Here is a 16946-nt window from a genome sequence, read left to right on the forward strand (position 1 = left end):
AGAAATATGTGGAGGCTCACTATTTGCTTTATTCCTTTTATCCCACAGAAGTTTATTTATATGAAAAGTGATCTGATTGGTAGATAAGAGTGTGAAATTCTCATGCATTACATAAAACATTCTTTCCTTTGTATTTCCTTTTATTGAAGTATTTTACTCTATCTAGTATCTTAAAGTAGAAAGACAAAATCCTTTGGTCCATTAAAATAAAAAGGCATGAAATGCTTTGCAATACTTGGCCATCTTTCCCCAGTGCCTGGTACAATATGGGCTAGATGATAGAGCAAATTCTTACTAATGATTTATTTTATTTTTAAATATTCATTATGCTGGAAGTAAATTATATGACAGAAAACAACTTCAACATGTGTTTTTACAATCTATTTTCACTTCAATTATTCAAAATTGCTTGGGAAAATGAATATAATTATTAAAAATCATTTTTGTTCTGTAGATTTTATATACAAATTACACAGACCTATATTTATTCAAGTAGATCTGAGTAAAATACAATGAACCAAACTATCTGCTCTGAATATCTTTCACATGAATTTTGGTTACATTTTTTAATTTAAAACTTTCTCTAAAGAACTATATCTAGAAAATATCAAAAGCTATACAACATCATGTATACAAATGCTATTCATGCTTATGCCTAGCTAAAGTTTAAATACATTATAGAGGAACAGAGCATATAACACATTAGATATGCACATGTCAGAGGGCGAAAAAGGAATATGGGAAAACAAATACAGGCCCTAAAGCCATAGAGTTGTTGACTACATTCCAAATTTATTCCAGACTCATCATCCCAGTTTCCCTAAGCAAATTTTAATACAATCACATGAGATGATTAGCTACAAAGCTTCACGATGACTTCTCCTATAATCTGTGAGACGTCCGGCAAGACACTTACTCAGAAGGTAAGCCTTGGCCTTGTCTGTTTTAGTAAACAATTACAATTTAAGGGTTTTAAAAGTGTGAAGCAAAATAAGAATATTATTTCCATTTTTCTGGAAAATGAGTAAGGCTCAATATAAATCCAGATAATGGAGGAAACTACAGAGGTCCTCATTAATGGAGAAGATTTAAATTTTCTGAGAAATCAAGCTTCTATTTTATTTAATTCTCCTCTTCACTGCTAATAAGAAAATAATTTGTCTAAAATCTAAATGTGATTAATCAAACAGTTACTTTGATTATATATCAAAGGAATCGATATATTAACAGAAATAGGAGTGTGTGTGTATGCGTGCGTACACATTTGCTTCTGCTGAGGGCAGAGGTCGGAGAGTCTAATAGCTATGATCACAAACCCTTTGACATTCCTCTAGACATATGGCAAAATAAAACTACAGGAATGCAACGGAACAGCAAGTGAAGTCTTCTTGTGAAACTGACTTACCAGTTTTTCGAAGGGGGAAATCATCCTTTGCATCTTGTGCTCCGGGTAATGTGTATTTGTAGGATGGAGGTGTTCCACTCAGGGGTGGAGAGCTTTGATCCAATGACGTGTGGTGGGCAGCCCTAAAAAGAAAAAGAGGGCTCACCATTTGTCCTGGAGGTTTTACTGCACACTAGTCAGCAATAATCAGTTGCATGTGCTGCAACACGTATCTCAGCTGTATTTATGCTCTTCCTTTTTAGTGTGTACCAACCACAGCCTCACGTAACCAAGTTCACTTTAGAAGTATGTTATAGAATGATGGAGGATGCCCAAGAAGGCCCACTGTGTATTTGGTCATGTGGCCACATAGCAAAGTTTTCTTCATTAAAAGACAGAATTTACAAAGAGCTTGAGTTTTGGTATCTGAGATTACTATGTGTGTTTTCTTAAGAGCCATATTAATGGAAAAGTCATCATCTGAACCCTTTTTGGTCAACTATGCAGAACAACCAAGGTAAAAGTAAACATAGAGAAGGACTTCAGTTTTTAAAAATTGCTAGGTAGTCCATGAAAGTACAGGGAGAGAGAGTACTACGCCAAGAGACCCAGGTTTCCTGACTTTGACAGCAGTTTCAAGGTAAAGACTGAAGACACATTCTTCTTTGTATGATACTGAACTCTCAAAATGTGTTATCTTTCCCCGCACTAATACAAGTGAAAGAGATACAGTTGTGTCAATGGAGAATAGTTCAGGACTGAACATAGACTACCTAGCCAATATAAACATTTATAATCATTATATATGAAGAAAACATTAGATAGGACATAGTATCAACACCATGATGATACTAGTATTATTTCTTTGAATCAACAATCTCAAGATAACTAGTGTGAGGATATTTCATCTGATCACAATTGGCAAAAAAAAGTATTAAGTTCAGATTTCACAAATTAATGACTTATGGCTAGCTATCCAGGAGTTGGATCCTACTGTTCAGTACAAAAAAAAAAAAAAAAAAAAAAAGGATTGCTAAGTAACATTGGAGAGCCATGTCGAATATACCCAAGGGAACAGCTAAAGAATTTTCAGCTGACAAGTTGTTTGCATGTAGCTGCTTCCCACTTTTAAAAAAAGGAATTATCTTTTCTTAAAAGAGGCTTTAACTTAGAAGGGATATGAATTAGTTATAAATTATATATGTAATTTTAGGTAATAAAAAAAAATTTCTTTTTCAATATTTTTGATGTTGATTGAACATGTGGAAATTTTCTTCAGGGACTGGTTTTTCAAGTCAATTGACATGCATGATAAAAATCATGTAAATTATTAAAAATTATTTATATAGCATTCTGGAATCTGCCTTATTTACCTTTTTGTTTTTGGATGCAGAAATGGGAAGATACTTTAGGACAGAATTAGAAAAACAATAACTCTTTAAATAGAACTCCTGGCATACTTGAAATGTCAAGATAACAGAATATCAAATAATTCCAATAATCAAGCATTTACTCCCTTATACTTATGATGTGAGTAATTAAAAATATGTAAATATAAAATCTTAAACATATTTTATAAATATGAGAGGTGAAAGCAAAGTCACTCGGTTGTGTCTGACTCTTTATGACCCCATGGATTGTAGACTACCAGGCTTCTTCATCCATGGGATTTTCCAGGCAAGAGTACTAGAGTGGGCTGCCACATCCTTCTCCAGGGGATCTTCCCAACCTAGGGATCGAACCCTGGTCTCCTGCATTGTAGGCAGACGCTTTTACCATCTGAGCCATCAGGGAAGAGATACGAGAGAGATGAAAGTATAATCTATTAGTCTATATTGAGATATGCTTTGCCTATCAGTTTTTCTCCTGATTTTTAAAAATACCACTTCCCTCATACTTTACAGAAAAAATTGTGTGTTGCATAGTATCTCTTTACTGGACTTGGAGAAACAAGGTTGCATAAAAAACCATAATACCACAGTGTATTATGTGTCAATTTATATGTTAAAAACCAATATACTCTCATTTTTCAGGGTGAGGAGGGCTAAACTGGTCACTAAAACTCAGATGTATCAGTCAGCTACTTTTCTTGTCTTCCCTTCTCTTCCTTCCTTTGTCTTCCTTTTCATTTTTTTTTTAATTATGTCAAAAATCTTCTGGACTTAAAAAAAATAACTCAGATATCCATCTTATATAAAGCCAAGTAAAATAAAATCTCAACCAGCCAAATCTTCAGAAATTATTGTAAAGATATCAGATGTACCATCTGAGAATAGAAAAATGCAAAATATGAATTAATTTCTATGCCCCACCTTACATTTATCAGTTATTCATTCGGCAAAGAACATGCATAATACTTTCTAGCCCTCAAGGTGGTACTTGCTAACACTTATTTAAGAGCTAATCTCTGTTACACACTTTACCACATTATTTTACAGGACCTTTCCAGAAATCCTCTTTTTTACAGAGAAATATTCCAAGCATTAGAGAATTCAAGGAACTTGCCCTCGGCCATATAGCTCAGAACTTGGCAGGCCAGGGATCTGTGCCCAGGTCAGCTGAATTGAGAACCTGTGATCTTTACCCCTGGGGATGAAGAAAGCCAAACGCTGAACATACGTGTACCAGAGCTTGGGATGGCGGCTCACGGAATGATTTTTTCCATTAGTTGGAGTGTCTTTTGTTGCTGATTTACTCAACAGGAATTCTTGAAGCTTCTGCTTTACTTCTGTACTTGCCACTGCCCCTGAAACACACACACACAGAAACAGATGGTGATTTGGGGTTCTGTCTTTTCCTGCCTCTGGAATATTACTGGTCACAGCATATGAGTTTTCCTATTAAAAGAAAAAACGAGAGTCTAAACAGGCTTTAGAAAATGACATAGTAATGTTTCATAACTACTGCTTCAACTGCCAATTTTCAAAAGACCTCCGATGATTTAATTGCTTTTACAGAACGGGGATTCCCAGAATTAATAGTAGTTTTTTCCTAAGCTTTAAAAAATACTGCTGAGGAACGAAGCACCGTTTTTTTAAAAGTCAGGAATCTTGGGGGATGATATAAGTGATTAAACACATTTAAATGAGCTCTTCTGAATTTCTAGTTTTCAAAAACTAATTTAAAAAAAGGAAAACTTTTGAGCGTTAAACAAATAAATAATGCTGACAATTTCAGTTCAAGTCATCACATTTTAAACCTTGCTACGACCTGATTTTGAACTGACCTCATGCAGGGGAATTATTTGGATCTGTCTCCCTCTTGTGGATAGTTTTTTGTTTTTTTTTTTTTAAACACAAGTTCTACCTTAAATCTTTCCAAAGTCTGGGTACTTAAAAAGTAAATGAGACAAGGCTTGACTTATTAAACAGCAATCACTACTTGAATGGGAAGAAGGTGGAGTAATGTGGAAGTAAGTTTATTATGAAACACAATGGCATAGCCATATTGCCTTAGCATAACGTTATTTTTAAGGTGCAAAATAAAAGATATTATCATCTTTGCCAAGTAAGGTTAAATTTACTTCCAAAGATGCCTGCAGACTGAATGCAAAGAGCTGACATCTGAATGTCAAAGCTTTACATTTGGGCCCATAATTTATTCTTTTACTTAAACACAGACAATTTTGACAAGTTTAATTCCACTCTTTATCAGCCTCCTTTCTGAATGACAATCAGCTAAAGATGAGGGAAGAGACCCATCTTTTACCCTGGTGCCTCTTACTTTCTCGTCCTCTATCTTTGCCTCTGAGAGGAGGAAGCTGCTGTTCTCTGCGATGCCTCTCTACTTCCTGTTCTTGCCTCTGCTGCTCCAGTTTCTGCTCCTTTTCTAGCAGTTCTTGCTGCTGTTTTATGGCTAGAAGTTCCTGTTGCAACTTGCGAGAAGAGAAAGACATGAGAGTGTGCAATTTCTTTAGGCTTCATAGTCATCAACGACCAAAATCGAAATGTTATGTATGAGCTTTTGGAACTTACTTCTATTTACTTTACATTTTACCCTTTTTTTTGTAGATTATTGAAATCTAAAGACAAGCAACTAATGCCATTAATTGTTTTACTGTCATTAACAAGCAAGTTTTTAGGTAGCTTCATTACCTATGCCGTCCTATCAGAATATTACCAAATTCACGCAGATCTTCAGTTCCTTGAGTGACTTTTCTTTGTGCATCTGAAATATATGATACAGCAAAGAAAACCAGGAATTTCCCAGAAGTCTGTTTTACCAAGTCCCTCACAATATAAACAACTGAAATCTTAACTTCTTATCCTAAGAAACAGTATGAATATAATTAAACTGAGCAGAATAGTGAGATATGAATTAATTTGGGAAAAATACATCTGAAATAAAATGAAGGCTAAAAGTTTCAAAACCTTACAGAGAAGGTTTTCAATAGATGAAGACAATCCCTAAATCTACCACAAGCTATTTTCTCAAAATAGCAAAGTCTAATTAATTAGTTCACTCAGCACACAAAACTCCTCAGTTACAGACTGGTCAAGAAGAAATCACTTCCACAAGACTACACTTTGATGCACTACTGTTTGGCTGTTTGAATCCTTTGAAGTCACTTCTAAATAATGTACAACATGAATATAAAGCATTCTTAAAAACCATTTGAGTTGTCAATTTTCTCAGGCTGTGAAACAGACATCGAGGAATAATCGTAAATATGCCCACTGAGGAATAACTCAAGAATGAGTTCTACTAGGCTCTGACATTGCTAGATACAATATCTAGACAACTTACTAAGCTACTCAGAGCATGGGTTCCTCAGATATAAGAAAGAGAAATAATCTCCCTCATGCATTATGTTCAAAATGCACATGAAATTTAGGTTGCAGGTTTGAACAATATTAATTTTGCTTTGATACTAATGAAGTTAGTATAATTTGCTGTTTATATGAGATAGGTGCCTAAGACTCTGAAATTTCCATTGAAAAGTAACAGAGAAAAAATTATGTGGAATGGCATCAAACATGATAGCTTCTCTTGTCCCAGGATGTGGTTAGAAGCATTTCTGGTTTCCTCCCATATTACAATCTCTGGCATTCTGGATGTGCTCTTCTGCTGCTAAGTCGCTTCAGTCGTGACCGACTCTGTGCAACCCCATAGATGGCAGCCCACCAGGCTCCCCTGTCCCTGGGATTCTCCAGGCAAGAACACTGGAGTGGGTTGCCATTTCCTTCTCCAATGCATGAAAGTGAAAAGGGAAAGTGAAGTCGCCCAGTTGTGTCCGACTCTTAGCGACCCCATGGACTGCAGCCCACCAGGCTCCTCTGTCCATGGGATTTTCCAGGCAAGAGTACTGGAGTGGGGTGCCATTGCCTAGTCTCTTAATAATACTAATTCTCTTTTTCTAACAAAAAATTTCATAATTCTGCTTAAACTTTGCCTTAAATGTTAGTTTCGTACAGATACTGGGGTTGGTCAAATTGATTTAGTGTGCCACCCAAAGCCCAGAAGGAAATGAATATTAATCTCTCTTAGGCATCTAGAAAAAGCCCAGAATTTAATTTCCACAGTTACTATTCATTGCTGAGGATTGCAGGAATGAGGTTTAAAAAAAATTCACTCCTCCAATTTCAGATGTTCTAGTCCAACACAGAGGCAGAATAAAGTAGCAGCTTTGGAGGCAGACAAGGCAAGATTACAAATCTTTACTGGCTATGTGACCCTGGGCAAATTACAGTATTTCTCTGAGCCTCAGATTACTAGGTGGAAAAATGGGACAACAGCATCTAATCCAACAGATGTTGATCATAAAAGCCAAAGATTCAAAACACTAATATAAATAAGTAAAGCACCATGCTGTGTCTTTCTTATTTAAAAAAAAAAAAAAACTAAATGAATGTTAAAAGCATCAACTTTTAGCCTTATAATATATAATACAAAACAATAAAGTTAAAAATAAATTAAAGCAAAAACATTTTTTAAACTTGAAAGAAAATTTTAAGGATATCTTTAGTTTCTGAAAAAGCAGCTTATTACTCTAGAAAATCATTCCCAAAACTAAGTTTTCCATTTAGCTATCTCAGAGTCATTTTTCTCCCCCCTTTTCCAATATTTTCCAGATGTCAATAAACCTGCTATGTACTACTTTGTTGGGGGCAAAGTAACAATTACCTACTTGCTACTATTAACTTTTGAGTAAAATCAAATTACTTTAAATTTTTAATATTGATCTTTACAACTATAAAAGGCATCAAACATAAATGAAAAGATGCATATGAAGCTGTAACTTATTAGTACTGTCCAATATTCAGGGCAACATGGCTTACGTAACATGGCAAAATGAACCAGATAGTTATGTAAATCTTAAAGTATGATGAAGAATATAAATTTTACTCATTCATCACTGCCATCTTAAGATGTCTAGAATGATTGAAGAAAGGAATCTAGACATCACTGTTACTATTACTGTTTCAAAGGTCAAACTGAAATAATGTTTAAGAATCATTAAAAAAAAAAAAGGTCTATAAACGAAATGAATGTTTCCTACACTGTAAAATACAGCCATGATTCCATATGGGACTTAAAATTCTCATTCTTATTTTTAGGGCATCTTACAGATCAATAATTGGAAGAGTTCTTTTAGTAAAGTTCTTTTAGTTAAAGGAAATAAAATATTACCCTTCATATCAGATATCAAAGAGCTTTTTTTGAAAAATAAGATAAAAAGGCCTGCTGGCTAAGGAGTTATGAAACAAAGAACATAGGGAGGAAAAAGCATCTTAACCTTCTCAGACACTATAATAATCAGTATGGTAAAAGTTTATAACACTAATGTAGATTAATTATCTATATTAACACCATGTAAATGTGTTTGTACTTGATATGGAAGTGAGTAAAAGATCAAGTGCCTATAATATAATACAATAAAATATGAAATAATACCACATTACCTTATTATAATAATAATTAACATAGTTAAGTCATTTTTTGAAGGAGTTGGACATAAAAATCTTTATTATAAATATTTGCTGCTTTATATTACTGTTATAACAAATTCAAAGTAAGCATATACTAAGTCAGACCAAAATAGCTTTGTTTTAAATATCTTTGTCAAGAAGTTGAAAGACATTTACAAATAAAACTGAAGTAATACTTATATCGGACGATACAAGAGACTAAATAGATACAAACACATCTAGAATGATCTTAAAATAGTAAATCACAAAAAATCCTGGGATATGGACATAATTCTCCTAGAATAACTTAATTAAACGACTTGGGTCTCAAATTATCAACTGCTCCAAAAATTCTTTCAATAAATTATTATCTAATCTATTAGACTTAAATAAAAACACTGAAAATATCTGCATCAGTTTCTTTATACACACACACACATATATATATATAATTCTATCCAGCTTTTCATTATGTTATTATTTTGAATGTATACATTATGAAGTTTTTTCCATAAAGAAGATTAGGGCATATCCAGGACATCTACTTATAGATCAAAGACAAAATTAAAAAAAATAAAAAGTAAAGGCTCTCTCTTCACATAAAGTGATTAATTTATCCTCTCTGGTAAATAGTATATGTAGATTCTTTAGACACATAAAATGTGTCTCCTCAGGTTCATGGTTCTTCTTGATGGAGAGCAGATGTAGCAAATGGACAAAATCATGTAGAAGAGAATCTTAAAAAGGGTAAGAAGTTACTATTCCTAGATATTGATGCTACAAACTAACAGATAAAGGAGTTGCAGAGGTTCCTCTTCAAGAAGCAAAGCAGGATTTTTGCCAGGATTCTTTTTACTTACTCTAGGTTTTCACTAGTACAACCCCAGTTTCCTCCCAGCCATGAATCCATATCGTTTCAGAATGAAACATCCCCCCTTCGCTCCCTCTTATGCCCAGTTATGGCGCGACTCCCAGAGTCAACAGTCAGAGACAAAGAAACGCTTGCTACCTTGATGTGCTCCTGAAGCTGAGCCTGGTGCTGCCGTGTCAAGTTCTCATGCTGCTTCTGAAACTCCGCGATCAAAAGCTGCTTCTGGATCTGCTGCTGTTGCTGGATGAGGAGTAACTCCTGCTGCAGTTGCTTCTCACGGACAACAGGGTCCACCACGGGCATCATCATCCTGAGGTCTGTCCTTAGGTCTAAAGGCGAGATGGGCTCCAGGCCCACAGGAACCTCTGACTTCACATCGACTGGAGAAACCAAAAAAAAAGGAAGGGTGATAGAGGACAGAAGATTAGCACACTGATTTGGAAACAAATTAGAAGTGAAAGACACTATACCCTACTAGATTTCTTTCAATGCACCAATAAATTTAGTTCTGTTTTTTTACAAAGATAATAAAAAGGTCTTCTGTATATTAGATTTGATAAAATGCTGATTTTCAGCTAGCACTTTGTACTTTGCCATGAAATCTTTCACATTTCCCTTTTTCAAAGAGATGACTCCAAAGATTCACAGGTATAAAAGTTGTTCATTTATAACACTTATTCTACTGGACCACTGGTCAAATTCAAGTTGACTTAAGACAAAAAATGCATCATTTATTGAGGAAAAGATGGCATGTGATATTAGAAAACTTCTAACACAGATTTGCACACTTACAAACATTTTTGTTTGTAATCAAAAGATACATTCCTTAAGAAGTAAAGCTTATAAAATAATGTATTTGTAGGGCTATGGAACTACAAATTAGCAAAACTACAAAATAGCAAAGAAAAAGTACAAATCTGCTTACTAAAATGTGGGAAATGGTGAGTAGAAAGCAAATACAGACCCACTGTAGACAGAAGTCACCTAATTTTCAGTTAAATAATTGGAATATTTTTTTAAATTATGGGAATTGGAAAAACATGCTTCTGTAAATGGACCTTGACATACAGGTTGCCAATTTTCAAACTCTGCTTTAAATCTAAATGCCTGTTCCCATAACATATAAAAGGATGTGCTACCTTCTGGGTAACTGCGTTATCCTGAGTGTATTAAGTTCTCTGGGTCTCAGTTTCCTCACATTTGAAATGGAGATAATTACCATTAACATTAACACAGTTGTTAAAAGGATTAAATAAGATAATTCAAAGACTGACAACATACAGCATACCTCTCAATAAATGCTCTTTTAAATTATGTAAAAATGGAATTTACTGTGTATTAGAATAAATCATGAACACTGTGAGAATAACCAAACAAAAATATGAGGAGTAAATATGAAAATAAAATTGTGTATGACTTCTATTAAATATTAGAGAATAAAAACACTAAAACTTCTAGAAAATATTTAAGGCAAGAAAACAAATATAGCTAAACAAATAAAAAAATCCACCTTCACTAAAGTAAAGAAATGCAAATTTTAAATAAAAATAAGGCATCATTTTCTAATTATTAAGTATCATATTCCCCTGGAGAAGGGAATGGCTACTCACTCCAGTATTCTTGCCTGGAGAATTCCATAGACAAGGGAACATATATGTGATTCACATATATGCATACATGTGTGTACAACAGGGTAAACATACGACCAAGCAGACAACTATATTGCAAGTGGCACTGCCAATCAGTTTAAAACTACTGAAAAAGTAATATGCAATATCACAATTTGGTGATAGGTAGCAAGAGGAATTAAATATTTCTACCATTTGATTCAGGTTTGCCAACTCGTGGAATATATATTAAGGAAATAAAATTAACACAGGAAGAAACAGTTCAATGTCATATTGTTAACTAAAGTATTATTATTTTAACTGAAATCAACAACTACAAGGAGATGTCTAGTAAAATGTGTCACATCTATTTCATGGAAAATATGTAATCATTGAAAATAATGTTTATGGAAACAGGGAAAATGCTGTTACAATATTAAGTGAAAAAACAATAATAAAAGTGACATATACCCTATGATAACTCTTTAACTGTAATTTAACTTAGTCAATATACATTTACTGAGAACCTTAAATTCCCTAAAACAAAAAGACATAAAAACTCTAGCTTTCATTGAGCATATATTCTACTGGAGATTTGATGGTATTAATCTCTGAATTCTACTAGTTAAGATTGGTGAGATAGAGAACAAAAGAAAGTTGTATTTTAGGTGGAAACATGAGCAATTTCCCCCTTTCTATTTTTTCATATTTTTACAATTGCATCTAATGCTCTGGCTCCTACCCTGAGTAACTTAAATTTGCAGATTGCCAGTTGGAAACTATGAAGTTAATATTCCATGTGAATTTAAGAGCTATTTTCAGCAAGTCAAGAAAGGCTAACAGAAATTGTTTGTAGAAATTAAGAATTCAAACACTAAATGAAATATTATCTGGCTTACCATGTGAATTGTGTGTACATAGAGGTTTGCGTAAAGAGGCATGACTGTGCACTGGTACGTGGGCAACCTGTTATCAATCTTGGTTGACAACACTGGTGATTTTTCAACATACAGATCAGAAGAGTTTGCAGTAATGGTACTAACATGTCATTTTAATGAAAATGGAAAAATGATTTATTAATAAACCATAGTTTGGTGGACAATATCTTCTAAAACATGATATTTGCAAAAGAAAAAATATTAACTTCGACAAGTTTGAAACTAAGTGAGAATGAGGGCCTGTAAGATCTTTGGTTACACTGTCCAAGGTAGAACTGTCAATTAAGGCTCTGGAGTAACATGAGATTTTGAGTATTAATTTATGGAGGTGGCATTATTCCAATCAAAAGCAATGGCTGTTAATTGTATACTTCATTTCTACACTGAAAAGGCCAAAATAAAGCCTCAGTATTTACATGGACATCTCAATAAACATATTTAACCCTATGAACGCAAAATGAAAAATTTCAAGAGACCTGGGATCTCTTCTTGCTGGCATTCTTATTATCTGTAAACTATAATCATCAACTTCCAACCCCCCCCAAAGAAAACAATATGATAAGGAGAAAAGAGTCCCAGAACTCTCTGATACAGCTAGTCTAAGACTCAAAGGGTAATTTGACTTCTTAACCTGCTATCCCAACAGAAATGATTGTGTCTAACTGCTTGCCTTTGTTCAGAGACTAATCACTAAATTGTGAAAAATCACCCTCAACTTACAAAAACTGCCCTTGATTATAAATAATTGCCCAAGACTGAGAGAAAGCGGCAGGCAAGATCCCAGTCTTTCATCCAATTTATTCAGCAGCAATCCACATTCCATTTGTCTAGACTAAATATAGCAGCGTTTATACAAGAAATCAATAGTGCTTGCAGAGAGGAGAGCAAAGGCATGAATATTTCATCAAACTCAGAGAGAAATGGCAATCAGCAAACTGATGGTTCTGTGCAGGTCATCTCTGGCCTGCTGGATCAGTTCCTGTTACTTGGACAATAGCTCATCTCTGTCTAATCATAATCATATCATAACCATTCTTTCTATTTTTACCATTAATTGCATTGTGGGTGACAAAGGCTCATCATATTCCAAAAGGGAAGATGGATTTTTCTTACATCTTCAGTGACAGGCTAATAAGCCTCCCCAGGAACAATAATAGTAACACAATACCAGGGCTGAGTTTCAACAAGTTACAGTCACCTACATATCACAAAATGTGAAAGAAAGGTCACTGTCAACAGCTGTTATATTATGATAATTAGAAATAATCAACTTACAAGGAAAAAATAACAGCCAGCTTTAACAATGAGGAAATGGAATCATCACTGTTCACAACATTTCTTGTCTAGGAACATCCAAAGTCCTTACAAATTACTTAGAACAGGTGGCCAGGGATACATAAGTTAGAAGGAAGTTGATGATAACAAATAGTAGCATTAGCATTTGTTGTTGCTCAGTCATGTCCGACTCTGACTGTTAGCATTACTTATGAGTGAGTGTGTCATGAACCGTAGCCTGCCAGGCTCCTCTGTCCATGGGATTTTCTAGGCAAGAATACTGGAGTAGGTTGCCATTCCCTTCTTCAGGGGATATTCCTGACCCAGGGATCAAACCCAGGTCTAATGCATTGCAGGCAGATTCTTTACCAACTGAGCCACCAGGGGAACAAATCCAATTTTTTTTTTTTGGCTATGCCATGAAGCATGTGGGATCTTAGTTTCCTGACCAGGTATCAAACTCCATCATCTCCTGCATTGGAAGTACAGTCTTATTAACCACTGGACTGCCAGGCAAGTCCCATCAAATCCTATTTTCTTAACAGATATAACTTTACTTGGACTCACCCACTATTTGTCTGAGATTTCAAATACATGCCAAGATACACACACACACACACACACACACACACACACACACACACACACAATCATTATTATTCTAATACCAAATGCTCAGTCTGAACTTTTCCACATCTAAATTAACTAGTCTTATTATCACTTTCACGCATTGGAGAAGGAAATGGCAACCCACTCCAGTGTTCTTGCCTGGAGAATCCCAGGGACAGGGGAGCCTGGTGGGCTGCCGTCTATGGGGTTGCACAGAGTCGGACACGACTGAAGCGACTTAGCAGCAGCAGCAGCATTATCACTTTACAAAGTTCTACTCATTCTTTCCTCAGTGTCTTTCTCAATTATTCTTTGACAGTTATTCCTTCTTGTGTTTAGCATTTATCAACCCATGAAGTTTTTAGAAATAGTTTTCAGTTTATTAAGAAACATGGACACAGAAAAGCTTCCATTTCAAAATATAAATCCCAGCTCATATAAATGTGTACGATAACTGTATTTATTTAAGCAATACATATTCCTGTTCAGTGGTAATTAAATTTCTTTAACAAATACTTTTTTTTTTTAATACCAAGACCATTAAAGAGTTCAATCAAAGTACTGAGAAAACTCAGTACTTTGGCATGTTGCTTGAATCTTCACTTTAGATTATATTACTTATGGCACTGGTAAATAGGAAGAATCTTCTTATGCTCAATAACAGGACTCTCTGGTTGCTTCTTTATCATCTGGCTTACAAACAAGAAGCCATCCATTTTAAGAATGTTTTAAGTGAATAACTTGCAAACCTCACGAATGGAAAAATTATAAGAATGCAAATTTTGACCATTTACAACTATCACAACAATGGTTGAAGCCTGTTCATGCTGTTCCTCTGAATGAGATTTCGAAGCAGTGTAGTGCAAAGCACAGGCTTTCACAAAAAGAAAATGGCATAGGGACAATCTCCCACCAATTCATATGTGTCAATTTAGTTAAAAGTTGAGACTTGAAAAACTGCGACAAAAATGGAACCATGTTTATCTACATACCTCAGTTAATACTCATAGTTACAGCAGCTATGCTAATATTCAGGACACCCCATTCCACTGCTACCCAGAGACAGTTTATGTGGAAATTAAGTTCTCATACCAAGAAATGGTTGACCAAAACCACTCGCAGGTGAACATATGAACAACAACTGCCAAATCTGGGGAAACAAATGTTGCTTTGATCATCTGTTCAGCTTCTTTTGTTCCTCCTTTTCTGCACAGAAATCTGTGAGAGTTTGGGCCTGCAGACTCAACCCATGGGAAAAGGCTGCCGGCTGTACCATTTTGTGCTTTAAAATCATCCAGTCAAATATGTCGGGTTCTCAGTAGCTCAGGGTTCAAAAAAGAATGTGGAATAGCTCTCTCAGATATGTGTGATCTGGCTCTTTCCAAAGTACAGCCTATAATAACAGTTTAATTATATGGGAAACTCTGCAGGAATTATATGAAACGTCATCAGGAATAGATATCTTTCACTAATATTTTCCTATTTGCTTCTTTTTTGCAGGCTTCACTAAGGAAGGATGGTCCTATTAACATATGTCTACATGTATCCTGATGATACCAGGTCATTTATGAAACTGCTCAATACCAAGATGCTCGTTTGTCAGGTAGTGCCAGAAAGATTGCTACTTGCTCTGTACAGTATGTCAGGCTTCCCTGTTGGCTCAGAGGTTAAAGCATCTGCCTGCAATGCGGGAGACCTGGGTTCGATCCGTGATCGGGAAGATCCCCTAGAGAAGGAAATGGCAACCCACTCCAGTATTCCTGCCTGGAGAATCCCATGGACGGAGGAGACTGGTGGGCTACGGTCCACGGGGTCGCAAAGAGTCGGACACAACTGAGCGACTTCATTTTCACTTTCTGTATAGTATGTACTGCCATGACCTGCCATTTCTGTCCTGTCTGGCCAAACCAAAATTAATAAGGAATAACACTGACACCCACTGCCGATTAGGAAGTTATCTGGTTTACTGTGTCTTAAACTCTTTGTATGCACATATACAATTCTACTGACCACTTGGTCAGCTAACTCAAGAATTAAAATACAATTTTCACTGTGAGTATTCTTGAAAAGAAATCTGAGAGGTCTTGGAAAATGGATGGAAGAAGGTCTGTAAGTAGCACTTACAGTCTTTGTCATATTTATGCAACTTCACATGTAGGATGTCAAGCCCACCCTGAAGAATGTTAAACTTTGCTCTGGCACAGCAGTGGGGGATACCTGGCTTTTGTGATTCTAGCTTCACTGCCCCTTTCTCATTATTGGTTACATTGATCACCAAAGACAGTTTTTCTGGTAGAATCCATGGGCTTTGGGAAACAAATAGAAGAACTTAAACTTTTCCTTCCTTTGACTTCATAAAGCTGATTTAAATTCATTTAAACCACCCTGAACCTTAAAGAAGACTGAGTGCTGAAGAACTGATGCTTTTGAACTGTGGTGTCAGAGAAGACTCTTCAGAGTCGGAAGCCTGGCGTGCTGCAATCCATAGGGTCGCAGAGTCAGACATGACTGAGCGACTGAACAACAGCAACAAAACCACCTTGATATTTCCCTTTCTGAAATCCCACCCACCCTTCATAACCCATTTCTTTTAACACTGATTTGGAACCAAAGCAATTCAACTTTGTAATTTTATGAACTGTTTTATGCTTTATATCTTGTTGGTTATTTTTGCTATTGTTGTTCATTCTCTATCACTCCCTTCTCTTTTGGCCTTCAGTTTTTCCCAGCATCAAGGTCTTTTCCAGTGAGTCAGCTCTTCGCATTAGGTGGCCAAAGTACTGGGAGCTTCAGCTTCAACATCAGTCCTTCCAGTGAACACCCAGAGTTGATTTCCTTTAGTATTGACTGGTTTGATCTCCTTGCAGTCCAAAGGACTCTGAAAAATCTCCAGCACCACAATTTGAAGGCATCAATTCTTCAGTACTCAACTTGTTTCATGGTCCAACACTCACATCTATACATGACTACTGGAAAATCCACAGATTTGACTTGTTGGCAGTGATGTCTCTGCTTTTTAATACACTGTCTAGGTTTGTAATAACTTTTCTTTGAAGGAGCAAGCATCTTTTAATTTCATGGCTGTAGTCACCAGTCACAGAGACTTTGGAGCCCAAGAAAAGAAAATCTGCAACTGCTTCCACTTTTCCCCCATCTATTCCCCATGAAATGATGGGACCAAATGCCATGGTCTTAGTTTTTTGAATGTTGAGTTTGAAGCCAGCTTTTTCACCTTTAATGAGAGGCTCTTAGTTCCTCTCCACTTTCTGCCATTAGAGTGGTATCATCTGCATATCTGAGGTTGCTGATATTTCTCGTGGCAATCTTGATTCCAGCTTGTGATTCCATCCTGAC

General features: G+C 35.6%; 1 protein-coding gene across 9 annotated transcripts in view; it reads right to left on the reverse strand.

The window, feature by feature from the left end:
* HDAC9 (histone deacetylase 9) overlaps positions 1–16946 on the reverse strand; it is a 1067937-nt gene that overhangs the window by 468397 nt on the left and 582594 nt on the right. For 5 of the 9 annotated variants that reach the window (XM_018047346.1, XM_005679004.3, XM_013963174.2 and 2 more), the window contains 4 exons: positions 9302–9543; positions 5108–5258; positions 4004–4130; positions 1406–1527 (listed from right to left, as the gene is read on the reverse strand). In XM_018047346.1, coding sequence (XP_017902835.1) covers positions 1406–1527; positions 4004–4130; positions 5108–5258; positions 9302–9543 — 642 coding nt within the window. The remainder of the gene's footprint in view (positions 1–1405; positions 1528–4003; positions 4131–5107; positions 5259–9301; positions 9544–16946) is intronic. The other 4 variants (XM_018047347.1, XM_013963176.2, XM_005679007.3 and 1 more) reach the window with 1 other exon arrangement.

This window comes from Capra hircus, chromosome 4 (genome assembly GCF_001704415.2).
Source record: "Capra hircus breed San Clemente chromosome 4, ASM170441v1, whole genome shotgun sequence".
NCBI lineage: Eukaryota > Metazoa > Chordata > Mammalia > Artiodactyla > Bovidae > Capra > Capra hircus.